Source organism: Rhinolophus hipposideros (assembly GCF_964194185.1).
Source record: "Rhinolophus hipposideros genome assembly, chromosome: X".
Lineage (NCBI taxonomy): Eukaryota > Metazoa > Chordata > Mammalia > Chiroptera > Rhinolophidae > Rhinolophus > Rhinolophus hipposideros.
This window is the reverse complement of record NC_138046.1, coordinates 9,206,371-9,222,197: the sequence shown is the minus strand read 5'-3', so window position 1 is coordinate 9,222,197 and position 15,827 is coordinate 9,206,371. Positions and strand designations below refer to the sequence as shown.

Genomic DNA, 15,827 nt, shown 5'->3' with positions numbered 1-15,827 from the left:
ATCAACAGACAAATGGATAAACAAATATGGTCTCTACATACAACGGAATGTGATTCAGCCTTAAACAGGAAGGGAATTCTGACACACGCTACAACATGGATGGAGCCTGAGGACATGATGCTAAGTGAAATAAGCCAGACACAAAAGGACAGATAGTGTGTGATTCTGATTATGTGAGGGCCTTAGAGCAGCCGTCAAATTCATAGAGACAGAAAGTAAAATGGTGGTTGTCAGGGCTGGGGGAGGGGGAATAGGGAGTCGTTCGATGCGGACCGAGTTTCAGTTTGGAGAGATGAAAAAGTTCTATGATGGATGGTGGGGATGGCTGCGTAACAATGTGAATATACTTAATATAACTGAACTGGACACTTAAAATGGTTAAAACGGCCAATTTTATGTATATTTCACCACAATTAATTTTAAAAATAAGGCAATATAATGTTACTTTGAGGTGTTGACAGTGACTTGGTCATTTCCTTGTTTTTACGTCTTTCCTGGTGGCAATTTCATAGATCCAGTATTCTCACTGTTTCTGTGTTGTGATTCCATTATATCTTCATGATGTGTTTTTTTCTCTTCCTTTTGCTTAGTTTATTTGAATCCTCAGATTCTTTGAAGCTTGTCTTAAAATCCTCACTCTTAAGCTGTTTTTTACCTTGACATGTTCAATGCTCTTTATCAGTCATGTTCGTGTGTTTTAAATGAACTTTTACTTTTTAGTATGAATCTATAAATATCTTCTAAAATATGAAAAGGTATGAAATGCAATTGTAAATGTCAATTATATCTCAAAACTGGAAAAAAATGCAATATCGGATTGCCTTGAGCAGGGACTCTACCCATTGCCATTTCAAGAGTGAGATTTTGGGGTTCTCCGAGTCATGTAGAATTGCTTAAAATTTGTATGTTGTTAATCACTATTTTTATTCTCAGACTACCTGACATTTTGGAATAATGGGAAAAAGTTTTTACACTTGTGGAGAAAATGGCAGTCATGATGCTTTACGGGGTGCTAATTGGTAGTCTCACAGTGACACTGTATCCTTGGTGTGGTGGCTGGGGTTGCCCCCATCCTTTGGACTGAAAAGTTTGCTGGCCATTTGCTTTTAACTCTTGATCCCACCTATCTGAAAGGAAAATTATAAAACAATCAACATGTAAAACTTTAGTACACTGAAAACTTGTTTCCTAAGAGTAATGGAAGTCAGTTCAAGTCAGGGAACATTTTTGAGTTCCTGTTATGTGCCAGGGATTCTGTTAGGTCTTGGGACATACAAGTGAGACACGATTCTTGTCACCAGGCAATTTAAAGTGCCTTTTGAGAGGACCATGGCAGACATTAAAATGTTTAACCCGTTTCTTTTCAGCGAGTGGGCCATGGCAACGACAACCACGCCGATGCTGACCGGTCCCCAATATTTCTTCAGTTTATTGATTGTGTTTGGCAAATGATAAGACAGGTAAGAGATTTCAAGTATATTTCTGACCTATATAGTGTGATTCAAACGTATGTTAAAGTTGAAGTTTAGATGAACTTTCATCTTCATTCAAAATGTAGATGTGTAGATGTGTGTGGAAAACATGACCCCTTCTGTTATAGAATTCATTTTGATTCTAATTCATTTAGACAGATAAGCAGGAAATTAGAAGCAATCAAGTTCACATCAAAAATTCCTTTTTTTGTGCAAGTGTTTTTTGTCAGTCATCCTGTCCCCCTGCCCTGCAAACCAAGGCCTGCTCCTCAGTCATCCTGCCTCTTTTGCTCCCTTTCTCGGCTGGAAATGTAGGATCCTGCCAGGTGTTAGAAATGGGGATGGGACCAAAGGCCACCAAAAGGGGATTTTACCAGGGAATCCAGGAATCTCCACACCCTGCCCCAGCCCACAGCCACTCCAACCTGAGGACCCATGGCAGAGAGGAAGCCGCAGACTATCTTGTCATCACCTGGTACTTAGTTCCCAAAGCCAGGTTCCCATCACCTGGTACTTAGTTCCCAAAGCCAATGCACGGGGCCCTGGTAAGCAAGGAGGCCATGCAGGGTCCCCCTTCCCTTCCCTAAGCTAGTTGGGCCCGGAGGGCTTCAGTTCAAAGCAGACCATAAGGCATGCGCTGTTTCTCACCTCATCTCCAACATCCAAACCTGAGTCTGGGGACTTAACCTCAGGATGGGATAGCGTGCCAGAGAAATGGACGTGACATCAGAGAGAGCCAGAGCCAGACAAAGAGACGCAGGGGGTGGCAGGAGGCAGGGGTGCTCAACGCCCAACACCCAACACGATTTCACAAGCCCTCCAGAGGATTCTGCCCTAGACCAGTACAGCTCAAACTTTCACAAGCACACACATCCCCCAGAGATCTTATTAAAATGCAGATTCTGATCCACTGTTCGGGAGCTGAGCCCGAGTTTGCATTTCTAACAAGCTGCCAGGTGGTGCTGCTGGTCCACAGATCACACTTGGAGTAGCAAGGGTCTTAGCATAAACATACCTTCAGAAATAAGGCAGAGGGTGAACGGGAAAGGACTGAGCAGCCAAAGTAAATTCCCGGAGTCGTTGGGCCTCCCTTAACCAGCATCTGAGTGCCAGGTCACAGCTGACTGAGAGCAACCAGTTAGAGGGATGACTGGGTAAAAGGGGTGGTCTCAAAGGTAGGCACCCTGGTACTAGTGACAGGTATCAGTGGGCACATACTCAAAAGGCGTGGAGGGTGGCCAGAAGTCTCACTGTTTTGTGTGCCATGCACTTCTTGCTGTTCACATTGATGGCAGGCCAGTAACAAAATCAAATGATGGTTACATTCAAATTAATTGATAGTTACATTCAGGTTAAGACAAAGTATGAAATCCATCTTAGAAAAATTGCATAAAAACGTTGAACACAAAAAATAATTCTGATGCTTCTGAAGGGATAAGCAGTGATTTTGTAGATGTACAACAACTTATTCCTCCCCAATGCCTAGGGAAACGTGGGGGTGTTTATAATATCGTCAAGTCGACTACCACTTTTCATGTTGATTAGTGCCTATTTTCATGTCTAATCTCTATCATTTTTGTACCATTTATTGGTTTTTAGGGAAAAAAATGAGGGGTTTCATTTAGAAGATTTCACATGCCTCTCACCGCCCTAATACTCTGTCCATGAAATGTGTATAATTATTTAAAAATAACATCGTTAATGCATTAGAAGCAGAAACATGAATCAGTCTTTATCAATTAAATCACACGTGAATGAGATAGAGCTTGTTGGAAAAGATGTGCTAATATAACAAGATTAGCTTATTTTTAGGCTGCCTACTGCTAAATCGAGTAAGCTAAATCAATGTAAAATTGTCAGAAATCTCAGAATCAAGTGAACTAGTTTCTGTGCACAAATTGATATAAGAAGAACTAAAAGGAAAAGTAATTGAGGGACTCTTTAGAAAAGAGTCTCAAAGACATTCTGCAACAGCCGTACTTTGATAGACTCTCTGTCCTTTTGGATAGGTTTAGTAAGTTGTTGATATTTTTGTCCCTCAAGAGGTGTAGAATTTCATTATGGATTCCTATGGGGTGTTTGAAGCCATGCTTTTTAGGAAAATGGCATAGTTTCCAGGTGAAGAGGCCCAAACAAACTGTAAATTAGAGACTTAATCTTTCATGTGTATTATTCTATTGTTGTGTCCCCTAATGAAATGTTTTCTGAGTTGTATTTAATGCCACAATGCCCTTTGAATGTGAATAGCAGTCCGGACCCAACATTATAAAGATGGAGCCCTTGTGCCCCAGTGTCATGGATGCTGAGAGGCTTGGGCTAAGCTCCATCCACCCTCACCTCCCATACCTGATGCCCACTAGGCCACAATAAGGCTCCAAGTCAGTGGTGCTAGAATGAGCCCAACCAAGCTCCCTGATCCAGAACGCAGGCTCAGGTTAGGAATGAAGACTCATCCAACTTTAAAACTATGTCAATAAAAGCCTTGCTGTCCTGTTAGTAAACATATTTTTTGTCCGTTTATTTTGTTCTTTAGATTCCACATAGAAGTGAGATCATGTGGTACTTGTCTTTCTCAGTCTGACTTATTTCACTTAGCATAATATCCTCTAGGTGCATCGATGTTGTCGCAGATGGCAAGATTTCATTCTTTTTTATGGCCAAGTAATACTCCATTGTATGTATGTACCACATCTTCTTTATCCAGTCGTCTCTTGATGGGTACTTGGGTTGCTTCCATATCTTGGCTCTTGTAAATAGTGCTGCAATTAATCATTTCAAATTAGTGTATTGAACTTCATTGGATAAATACCCAGGAGTGTATTGGATTTCATTGGCTAAATACCCAGCTGGGTCATAAGGTTCTATTTTCAAATTTTTGAGGAAACTTCAAACTGTTTTCCATAGTGGTTGCGCCAATTTGCAATCCCACAGTGCATGAGAGTTCCCTTTTCTCCACATCCTCGCCAACACTTGTTTGTGGACTTATTGATGATGACCATTCTGACAGGTGTAAGGTGAATTCTCATTGTGGCTTTAATTTCTCAATGATTAGTGATGTTGAGCATCTTTTCATATGTCTGTTGGCCATCTGTATGCCCTCTTTGGAGAAATGTCTACTCAGGTCCTCTGCCCATATTTTTAATTGGATTGTTTGCTTTTTTGGCGTTGAGTTGTATGAGTTTTTATATATTTTGGATATTAACCCCTTATCCGATGTATCATTGGTGAATATCTTGTCCCATTCAGTAGGATGTCTTTTTGTTTTGTTGATAGTTTGCTGTGCAAAAACTTTGTAGTTTGATAGAAAAGGCTTCGTTGGGATTCTCTAAAACCCTAGTAAGAATTACCTAAAACAACAGTTGAGATGATCATGTGATTTTCTTCCTTATTTTGTTAATATGGTGAATTACAGTAATTGATTTTTTCTAACATTATTGATTTACAAATGTTAAAGCAGCCTTTCCTTCCTGAGATCAACCCCACTTGGTCATGTTGTGGTACCCTTTTTAATGTATTGCCAGGTTTAATTTGCTTATATATTGGTAAGGATTTAGGGGTGTATGTTCACAGAGTTGTCTCTGTAGGAAGGTTTTTAATTATGAGTCGTTTCTTTAATAGATACAGACTTTCTGCTTTTTCTTGAGTCACTTTTGGTATATGCTGTGCCTGTGGTCCCCCTGCCTTCCTCTGTGGCTCAGAATGTACCTCCAGGTGCAAAGCTGGGACAATAGTAGGACTCTCCTTTTTGTTTCCCTTCTCTTGGGGGTCACAGTCCCATGCTGCCTATTGCCAATTTCTGAAAACAGCTGTTTTATATATTTTGTCCAGATTTCTAGTTGCTGCTGGCAGAAGGGTGAATGTGGGCTTTGTTCTACCATCATGGCAAGAAGTGGGAGCTCCATAAGCTTTTGTAGGCATTGAAAAGTACAGCAAGTTTTGTTGCTTCAGGTTTAGCCAGTTCTATAAGCTTGGGCTTGAAACTCTAGATAGTTAAGTGGGCTCCATCTTCCTTTTAATCTTTGACTATATTCCAAGTTGCAGTTTAGCTGACTTTCACCAAAATAACTGTACCAAGGTTTTAGAAATTGAACTGTAACCTTGTTTCTCTCTCCATTTAAGTTTCCTTCAGCGTTCGAGTTTAATGAACTCTTCTTGATTACAATCTTGGATCACCTTTATAGCTGTCTCTTTGGGACTTTCTTGTGCAACTCTGAACAGCAGCGATTCAAAGAGGTAAGTGCGCTACAGCCTGTCCATTGTTTTCCCGCTACTCGGGTGCCTTTCCCATGAAGTGCCACTGTAGAAGGGGTACTGAATGGAGAGGGGACTTGGGTCTAGCCCTGCTGCTGTCTGTAAAAGGAGGGGTTGCGCTACATGCCCACCTGACTTCACCAGGCCCAACCCAGCTATCTGATCTTCCACGTTATCTGATCCACGCCCCTTACTTTCTGGGTTCACAGCTCTCTGAGTTCTGGAGGGTCAGTACTAGATCCTGCACCCCCTAAACTCCAAGCTCGTACTTTTCACTATACCAGCTCCAAAATGATACGATTCTGCTTGTCATTTTCTGTGCTGTTGGGCAGAAGGATACATGAAGCCCTGGGAAAATGAAGTCTGTAGATGAGTCCCAAACCTCCCCCTGGGCAGCATGCTCTACTTTCTTCTCCAGCAAGCTGGTAAAGAGCAGCTATCAAGACTCTCCGTTACATCTCAGCTCTTCTTCCTTTCCTCCTCACTCTGGGATAAAAGAAAGAAATGATCAAAAGTGGGGAAGTGTTGGAGAAAAGCAGCTTATTCTCTGGGTAACAGAAGAGTATACTGCCTGCAGGCAAAGTATATGAGAACATTTTAGCACCTAGGAGGAAACAGGAGGACACCGGCACCCACATCCCTCTCTCAGCAGCCTCTCCACGGCTGACCACCCGCTTATTCCGTACCCTCTCTCCCCCATCTCACTGGCCTCTCCCGCTCAGGCTCTTCCCTTTGAACACATTTCTAAACTTGGAGTCATCTGGGCCCAGTCCTGGGTCCTCTTCTCTAGGTGACTTCATCTGTCTCAGGGCTTTCAATGCCATCTGGCTCCTCCTCTGCTATTTCGCATCTCAGTATATGGCACCTCTGCCCACTGAGATGCTGAAGCCAAATACAGAGGGGCCCGTCTTCAATTCCTCTCTTGCCCTCACTGCAGCTGCCATCTCCCGTCCATCAGCGTGCACTGCTGGCCCTGGCCCTGTCCCCCAAATACATTCTTAATCTAAGCAGTCCTCACTGCTTTACAGCTACAAACCTAGTTCAAACCCCCTCGTCTCACATCTGGACTAAGGCAGCTGCCCAGAAACAGACTTTGCTCCCTCCATTTGTGATCTCCTGCAGTCCACTCAAACATGGCGACCCAGGGCGCCAGTCCCACCATGTGCCTCTTTTTTGCTCGAGACCTCCCCGTGGCTTCCCACTGAGGTCAGGTTAAAACCCACACTCCTGTAGGCCTGTTAACGTCTGAATAATAAAAAATAGAGTGAATTTTATGGTGTGCAACTTATAACTCAGTAAAGTCATGTTAAAAATCTACAGGAGAATGAAGTTCATATGTAGAATTTAAACCCTTATGTTTTGTTTTCATTTTTTTGCCAAAATGTACTCTTAAAAGTAAAAAAAAAAAAACACACAACAACTCTCTATGTGTTTTACATTTGCATGCCATGTAATTCACCCTTTTAAAGTGTGCAGTTTAGTGGTTTTCAGTATATTGAGTATGCAGATATTACCACCATCTTTCATAAAATTTTCATAAAATTTTTGGAGTCCCAAAAAGAAACCCCATACCTATTAGCAGTCATGTCCCTGTCCCTCCCTGTCCCCAGCCCGTGGAAAACACTAATCTACTTCCCATCTCTATGGATCCACTTCTGGGTCTTTCATATAAGTAGAATCATAAAATATTAGTCCTCCTGTGGACTGGCTTATTTCACTCGGCATGTGTTCAAGGTTCATCCACATTATAGTGTGTGTCAGTACCACTTTCCTTCTGATGGCTGAATAATATTCCATGGTATGAGAGACCACATTTTTTTTAACCATTCATCAGCAGATGGCTCTTTTGGGTTGTTTGCACTTTCGACTATAATGAATAATGCTGATATGAACACTCATGTACAAGATTTTGTGTGGACATATGTTTTCATTTCTCTTGGGTAGATACCTAGGAGTAGAATTTCTGGCTCATATGGTAACTCGAGGTTTAATCTTTTGAAGAATCCCAGACTGTTTTCCACAGAAGTTCCGACATTTTACATTCTCATCAACAATGTCTGAGGGTTCCATTTTCTCCTTGCAGACACTTATTCGTGTGTCTTTTTGATTGTAGCCATCCTACTGGGTGTGAACTGATAGCTCATTGTGGTTTTTGATGTGCATTTCCCTAATGATTAGTGAGGTTGAGCATCTTTTCATTTGCTTATTGGCCCATGTGTGTATCTTCTGTGGACAGATGTTCATTCAGATCCTTTGCCCTATTTTTTGTTGGCTTATTTATCTTTTTATTATTGAGTTGCATAAGTTCCTTATGTATTCTTTATATATACAAGTCCCTTATCAGTTATGATTTGCAAAACTTTTCTCCTGTTCTGTGCATTGCCTTTTCATTTTTTTAATGGTGTCATTTGAAACAAGTCTTTAATTTTGATAAAATACAATTTATTTTTTTCTTTTGTTGCTTGTGGTTTAGTTGTCATTTCTGAGAAACCACTGCCTAACCCACGGTCATGAATATTTGAGCCTGTGGTTTTGTTCCTAAGAGATTTATACTTTTAGCTCTTAAATTTAGGCCTATGATCCATTTTTGAGTTATTTAATGTATATAAAGTACAGTAAGGGTCTAATTTCATTCTTTTGCATGTGGTTATCCAGTTGTCCCAGCACCATTTACTGAAAAGACTTTCTTTTCCCCTATTTTTCCCCTATTTATCTTTCCCCTATTTTTGGCACCCTTGTTGAAAATCAGTTGAGTGTAAATGTGAAGACTTGTTTCTGTATCCTTTTCTATTCCATTGATCCCCATGTCTATCCACCCTTGCCAGCACACCTGTATTGATTAGCTTAGCTTTGTAGTAAGTTTTGAAATTGGGAAGTGTGAGACCTTCACATTAGTTCTGTTTTTTCAGGATTATTTTGGCTAGTGGAGGTCCCTTGAATTATTGCTGGTGTTTCTCTTATAAATATAAAATATGAAAAGGTCCTAACTGAATTTTCTGAGTCTGGATTACTTTGTGAGGAAGTCCGCTGGCTTGGGAAGAGCAGAGTGGTAGAAAACCTTCTTGACCTCATTGTTTTCTTGTTTGGACTTTGTCACTGTGCTTGATCCATGTTTCATGTTTACCTGCCCCACCATACCTGTGGGTTTGGGTGTTTTCATTCGGAAGAGCAATGTACATAACATTTCTGAACAATGTACTGTAACATTGGGTGGTGGGGAGATACATGTTAATATTTACTTCTCTATATAAGGTCTCTCCAGCCTGCCACCTGGCACGTTTTCCCCAAGATACCCATGATTTTCCATTGAAAAGAATCTTATCTATAAATTCTACCCACAGTCCTTAATAGTAAGAGTTACAAAAGCAAACTGCGAACCAGAATTTGAGATGTACTCATATGTGTTATTGATGAACTCCCTCCTCCCATGGTTGTTAGAAAGCTCTCATTCTGGCTTCACACAGACGCAGTCGCCAGATGTGACCTAACTCAGCAATACGTTTTCCTGCACAGTAATCAGTGTGTTTTCATGTCATCCCCAGCATGAGGCGATGCATGGTAGAGGGGTGGGGGTGAGAGCTAGTAAATGTGCCTGAATTTTCACTGCTAGAACTCACTTCATTCCTTATTCAAGTCCTTTTCTTATGTAATATGAATTCGTAAGGATAGGAAGAAAAGTTGAATGTATCTCAAGGTATTCCTTTTTTGTTTTTCAGGATGTATATACGAAGACTGTATCTTTATGGTCTTATATCAATAGCCAGCTCGATGAATTTTCTAATCCCTTCTTTGTGAATTATGAAAACCACGTCTTATATCCTGTTGCAAGTCTGAGTCATTTGGAATTATGGGTAAACTACTATGTGCGATGGAATCCACGGATGAGGCCTCAGGTATTTTTTTGGTTTTCTTCTTTCCAAAAGAGCATGTCTTTGTGTCCAGGTAAAGATGGTGTTACAGAAATGTGTGCGTGCTACGTGTTAGTGTATTATACCGCAGGCTGTCTGCCCTCTGCCTCTCGTGTTCCCCTGTACCTGTGCCTCTGCCCCCACCCATCGTGGTTTGATGGACTCCGTGTCCCACAGGCCACCCCTCAGTCCCCTCCCCCACTGACTCTGGAAACATTTTCCCTGCCGTCTGCCTCTCAGCAGTGCCAATAGCTGGTGCTCCGAGAACCCTCTTTAGGAACCTTTCCTGACCTGAAATTCTCCTCCATTTACTATATGAGGGCCCTACTGCTATTACCGTGTGCCAGGAAAATTTCTAACGTGGTGCGAGGGACCACTTGCTGCTTCATATGTTACAACAGTCGCAAGGGCAGTTAGCACTGCCACCCTGGTCAAATACATTGATGTGATGGGGTCTTAGCACTAAGCTGGCCAGAGCACATAGTTCTAAGTACCACCTGGGCTCTGGGTTTCGTGTGCGTTTTGAGTAGCAAAAATGCTAACTTTTAAGTGTGGTAAAACTATTTTCTTTATTGAAGAACTTCTGAAGCTGGAGAAACCGTCTCAGCTCTTTACCCCATGAAAACAAACAGTACACATTTAGTCCACTTCTGTGGTCAGTGGTCAATGTTTTTAATACAGATCTTCAACTCGATTTGTGGCCAGTAAGCCATTAGTAAGTCATTTCAAATGTTTATGGCTTATCCCCGTACCGATGAGCGTCCAGCCTTAGCTCTGTGGTGTCTGCCGAGAGTGCTATGGCCTCAGTCAGCAATCAGCGGTGGCCTCCAGAAAGCATCCTCAGAAACACCGTCCTTTCCCCTTTCCTCTTGGGAGTGGCCCAAGCCTCATCATGTGACCCGAGTCAGTCACACCAGGCCTCCTGGTGTGTGCAGACATGGAAGGGAACGCTGCCCCCAAGCCAGGGCCAAATCCTGTCTCTGGTGGGGATTTAATGTCTGATGTGGGGCAAGGTCTTGAGCCTTGCAGAGCCCTTGTGGAAGGTGCGAGTGTAAAATGAATGCCTACCTGGGAGAGTGGCAGGCAGGTGGTCCAGCTTTTCGTATTCTCCCTGCACCGTGCTACACAGAAAGGAGAAGTGGAAGGCAGTCCAAGGGCCACAGCATTTTATCCTCAATGCAACAGGCACGTTTTGGAGACCTCCTAGGTGCAAGATACACAGAGCATGTTGGGGAGTGGCCTTGGTCACATTGGAGGCCAGAGGTCAGCAGGCCCAGGCTGCAGAGGGCTGCATGCAGCATCTCTGGGGGTTTGCACTTGATTCCAGTGTTGTGGGCGCCACCTCCCGCCCCCCCCCCCACACCACCACCAGGGTTTGTAGAGCAAGACCTGGTGTATACTCTAGAAAGCTCATTGTGGTAGCACTAAGGTGGACAGGAAGGGAGATGGGGGGCAATGAAGACTGTGGCAGAGGGATCAGCAAGAAGGCTGTGTGGCTGTCCATGACAGGGGACAGTGAAGCAGGCTGGGCAGACAGGAGGAAGGGGGACAGGGAGGCCAGGCAGGGGCCACAAGCCGGTTGCGTCTCTTTCCTCTGAGGAAGACAGGTGAGATTGGCTGCCTGGAGAGGATGGCTGGGTAGGGGGAGGGCCCAGCAGACAGCTTGTGTCCTTTTGTGTCTCAGACATGCTAGCCTCCACGGGGTGACTGGCCCCTAGATGGGCATTTTCTTGAGGAAGCATGCATTTGACTTATTGTCGGTGAAGACGTAAGAGAAAAGATCTAAAAGGCTGCGTGGAGATGTATGGTTGTCTCAGGCCCCGGGTGTGTGTGAACTCGTGTATTCCCACAGTCTGCTCTCTGAGCTCACATGCGTGCGTGTTAGTAATGGGAGCCTGATTGCGAAGCGATCCATCATCTGATTGGAACCAGATGATCCCACAAATAGGCAACAGCATCCTTCTTGACCTATTTGGTATTTTTCTATCTCACAGCAGCCTTAGGATCAGCAGCAAATAAGGCAACTCTCTTGTTGTGGGGCTCTTTGCCATCAGACTCCCACATTGCTGTTTCCCCCCTTCTTCCCCTGACCTGCCCAAGTCAGGAATTTCTCGGCCTCTTCAATGCTGGTCACCAAGCCACCCTGCCAGGTGGGCGCACCTGGCTGCCCTGTGTCTTGCTTGTACCCCCTCCCTCTCGTCTGTGTCTCTGGCTCTTTCAGTGTGTCTGTCCCACTCTCCAGTCTCCCATATGTCCCTCTTCCTCTCATCTGTCTTGCCTTCTTGTCTCTGTCTCTCTCTCCCTTTCTCTAGTGTATGTCCCTCTCATCTGTCCTTCTCTTGTCTCTGTCCTTCTCGTGTCTGTCTCCCTCCTTCCCGCCACACAGGCTGATCACCATTAGCATCCCTGCTCAGTTTTGGGGGCATGCAAATGATGAAACAAACGAGCCTGGTGAGGGTGGAGAGTCCAAAGGCCCCCAACCCAGAGCACACACTCTTTACGCTGGTCCCTGTGGGATGAAGCAAGCATGTGTGTGAAAAGGGTGGGGGGAGAGTGCCCCAGGAAGAAGGCACAGCACATGCATGGCATCTTGCAAACTTGGAAGATTCTGGAATGCAATAGGGGAGTGGAGGCAGGACCTGGTGAGAGGTGAGCCGGAGAGGCAGGCTGGGGTCAAACCACACAGTACCTTGAGGCCTGGCTGTTGCCGAAGCCATTGGAGGGTGTTCAGCAGTGGTCACATGGAGGGGTGGAGGACCAGTGTTCCCAGGGGGTTCCCCTCCAGTGGCCCTGCCTTCTCCTGGGGCTTCTGCCAGCTCATAAACACAGATTCCAGTTGTAGAAAATGCTGATGTAACAGAAGTATTTTTAGCCAGCAGAACTATTTATAAAGTTGCAAAATTGGAGGTGTGCGCGCACGAGGTGACGGGCATCCATGGAAACACGGCTCGGAAGCCAGTTGCATTTCCCACCCAGGCTGAGGACTGACTGTCCCTTTGTCAGCCTGCACCGGTGGCGTTGCCTGACGCACAGCTTGCGCTTTCACCTGAACCTGCTTGTGCTCTCTGGGAACTTGGCCAAGCCGGGCAGGACAGCACAGGGGGACCAAAGCATCCCCACGAGGTCAGCTGACGCCCCCAACTCATGGGGAGGGGGTCCTTGTAGCCTGGTGCCAGGTGGGTCAAAGGCCGAGGAGACTTGGGACGCTCGGGGCCGTCTGGGTTGTGACCTCATTGTGCAGTTGGCAGCGCCCTGGTGCTGACAGGCTGTGTTAGAAACACAGTGCCCGATGGTGGCCCGCTAACAGCTGTGCCCTGCAAACCCACAGATGCCGATCCATCAGAATCTCAAGGAGCTGCTGACCATCAGGGCGGAGCTGCAAAAGAGAGTGGAGGACCTGCAGCGGGAGGTGGCCACACGCGCCTCGTCCCCATCCGAGCGGGGCTCTTCTCCTTCCCACTCGATCACGCCTGTCCACACCTCAGTCTGACGGGCTCCAGACACGGCAGTGCCGGTGAGTCCAGCCATCAAGGCCATCCTGCGGCTCCTCTGCTCTCCCCGGTGACTCAGGCAAGGGTCCTGAGACCCGTCTCGGCTACAGCTTGTCATCTTGTCTTTTAGGATTAGGCCCAGTTCCCTCCGCGTCTGGATGGCACTTCCAACCAGTGACCATGTGTATGACTAGGTGACAGCCCCCACTGTCATGTACGCTTTGTTTTGCGAACACCCAGTTTCCCTCCTGTCGGGTTTCTCAGGGTGGCTGTCTGTCCCGTTGACCCACCTTTCTATCGCTGGGTCGCTTGGGAGAAACCATAGTGAATGGAATGCAGCGCTGAGGTTCAAGAAGGCCTCACACCATTTCTTTCCAAGGTAGATCCGTCATTAAAACCACCACCGTCACTTAGAGACTACGTTGCCAGCCACGTGGCTTCTTTCTGCTCCTTCCTACAACTTGAAAACTTTTAAAATCACCTATGTGGGGGTGGGGGGTAAACAGAGCATTGCCCTCTGTTCTAGAATTCTCTTCATGCACGGGGGCCCCTGTACCAATTACTCTTGTGTACATATAAGGTATTTTTAAAAAAGAGAAATGTGCCTTTATTTTCCTATGTCCTTTTTTATGTTTAGACTAGTCACCCAAGGAGGTATCTGCTTAACTGGACTGTATGAGAAATTCTTTTCAAACAAAGCTCGTGCTAACTTTTATGTGGTACATTTGAAACATGATTTGGTTATAGCCATCCCTGCAGAGGGAAAACCGAGGACTCAGGCAGCTCTGCGCAGGTGCTGACGTCCCCACAGGCTCCTTCAGGGAACTGTTGGCAGCTCCTGGCCTGTCTGACCTTGCAGCCGCCCGCCCATTTGTGTCAAAGTGAGTCTGGCCTCTCCTGTTACCTGCCTGTCTGAAATGTCTCATTTTCCTGAGATCCCTGCAACTCAGTCTATTCATATGACTTCATGTCAATTATTTTAAAGCAACCACTGTGCTGTCGTTTCAGTTGCCAAAAGCATAGCACGCACACCCCTTGGTTTGCTCATCTCAGAGCCAACCTCCGCCAGCCAGGCCTCTCCTCCCAGTTTTGCGCCTTCACTCACTGACTTGGGGCTCTAGGACTCCACCAGGATGGGCAGGACCTGATTTGCAATCAACTGGTCCATCCACTAGCACTGAAGCACTGAGCTCCCGTGTGTGGCGTATCAGAATCTTGCACATTTGCGCCCACCCCAGCAGGCCTCGCCCCCTGCCCATGTCTGCCCCTGGGACCCTCATCCCTACTGGAATTACGGTTGCCTTCCAAGGCAGGGGGCCTCAGAAGCTCATAGGATCAGATCTAAGTACAACTGCATTGGAGTATCTGGTTGGTTTCAAATGATTGCGTACCATGCAAAGTCCTACAGATTGACCTTCGTTTTGCAAATATATTCTTTAAAAAAGGTTTTTTACAGTCAAATACTTACAGAATAGATGTTTTTTCAACTGGGAACTTTCTGATTCTTCTAGTAAATGATCTGGTATCCGTAAGGTATCAGAAATACTTCTTCAAAGTAATTTGGTCACCTAAGATGAAGTCTCCATTTTTATCATCTGGGGATTTGTTTCTAAATCATCGTTTGATTGATGTTAGCTTTTGATTTATGCTTCCAACGTATCTGAAAGCTTATTTATGAATGGAAAATCTGATTATTCATTGATACAGTTGTTTTTAAATGAGGACATTTCCCATTCCCCTCCCCCCCCCCAGAAATACCCTTCAATCCCCCAGCTGCACTAAGACTACTCAACTTAGTGTGGACTGGAGGATGCTATTGACAGAAGCAGAGTGGGCTTATTCTTGCTGAGGTCAGCTAGCCTGCACGCAGGGCCCCAGAAAGTCACATTCGATTTGAAAGCAGCACAACAGACCATTTTCCTTTGTACGTTCCTAGCACAGAACTGTTTCTAAAACAACTTGAAGTATAGTTTTGTTACTTAAGCAATTCTTTTTTTCAGTTTTATTTAAGTATACTAGAATGTAAAACCTTTAGGGTTCTTATTTTTGAAAACTGGTACAGTATCGTATTTGCCTCGTCTGATGCACTATATTTCAATCTAATTAAAGTCATAAGGTTTGCTCTGTGGTCTTTTTTTGTTGTTGTCTCTGTTTTTAAGTATTTTGGTAGATTTCCTCCTTGGGGAAAATTAGGAATAGTAAACATTCAATACATGTTATTTTATTATGTGTCAAGCATAGTTAATGCCCTGTTTCCCCCAAAATAAGACCTAGCCGGATCAGCTCTAATGCGTCTTTTGGAGCAAAACTTAATATGAGACTGGGTCTTATATTAAGTTTTGCTCCAAAAGACACATTAGAGCTGATGGTCCGGCTAGGTCTTATTTTTGGGAAAACATGCTATGTGTAAACTTCCTTTCATAATTTAATTCATTTACTAAATCATAAATGCAATTTATCATAAGTCTTGAGTATCTTGGCTGAAATGGGTAAGTAGTCTGATTTTCAAATCTGAAATGCCCTTGAACTTAACCTGCAGAAAATGTTGCAGACATGGAAAGGACTGAGACACCTGAGTCAGGTGCAGTTCTGAGGAGGCAGGGCCATCTTTTCAGGCCACAAGTCCTAGTGCCTCAAATGGGGTGGACTTCTGAGAAGCCCAGCATCCCTACCGGGAGTCTATAGCAGAAATTCTGGTCTTGGAG

General features: G+C 44.6%; 1 protein-coding gene across 14 annotated transcripts in view; it reads left to right on the top strand.

Moving 5' to 3' along the window:
- The window catches only part of MTMR1 (myotubularin related protein 1), a 63,212-nt gene extending 47,959 nt beyond the window's left edge, over positions 1-15,253 (top strand). For 10 of the 14 annotated variants that reach the window (XM_081041967.1, XM_081041978.1, XM_081041966.1 and 7 more), the window contains 4 exons: positions 1,368-1,460; positions 5,592-5,705; positions 9,440-9,616; positions 12,960-15,253. In XM_081041967.1, the coding sequence (XP_080898093.1) occupies positions 1,368-1,460; positions 5,592-5,705; positions 9,440-9,616; positions 12,960-13,121 (546 nt within the window). In that variant the 3' untranslated portion in view covers positions 13,122-15,253. The remainder of the gene's footprint in view (positions 1-1,367; positions 1,461-5,591; positions 5,706-9,439; positions 9,617-12,959) is intronic. The other 4 variants (XM_081041968.1, XM_081041976.1, XM_081041972.1 and 1 more) reach the window with 2 other exon arrangements.
- The last annotated feature ends 574 nt before the right edge of the window (positions 15,254-15,827 follow it).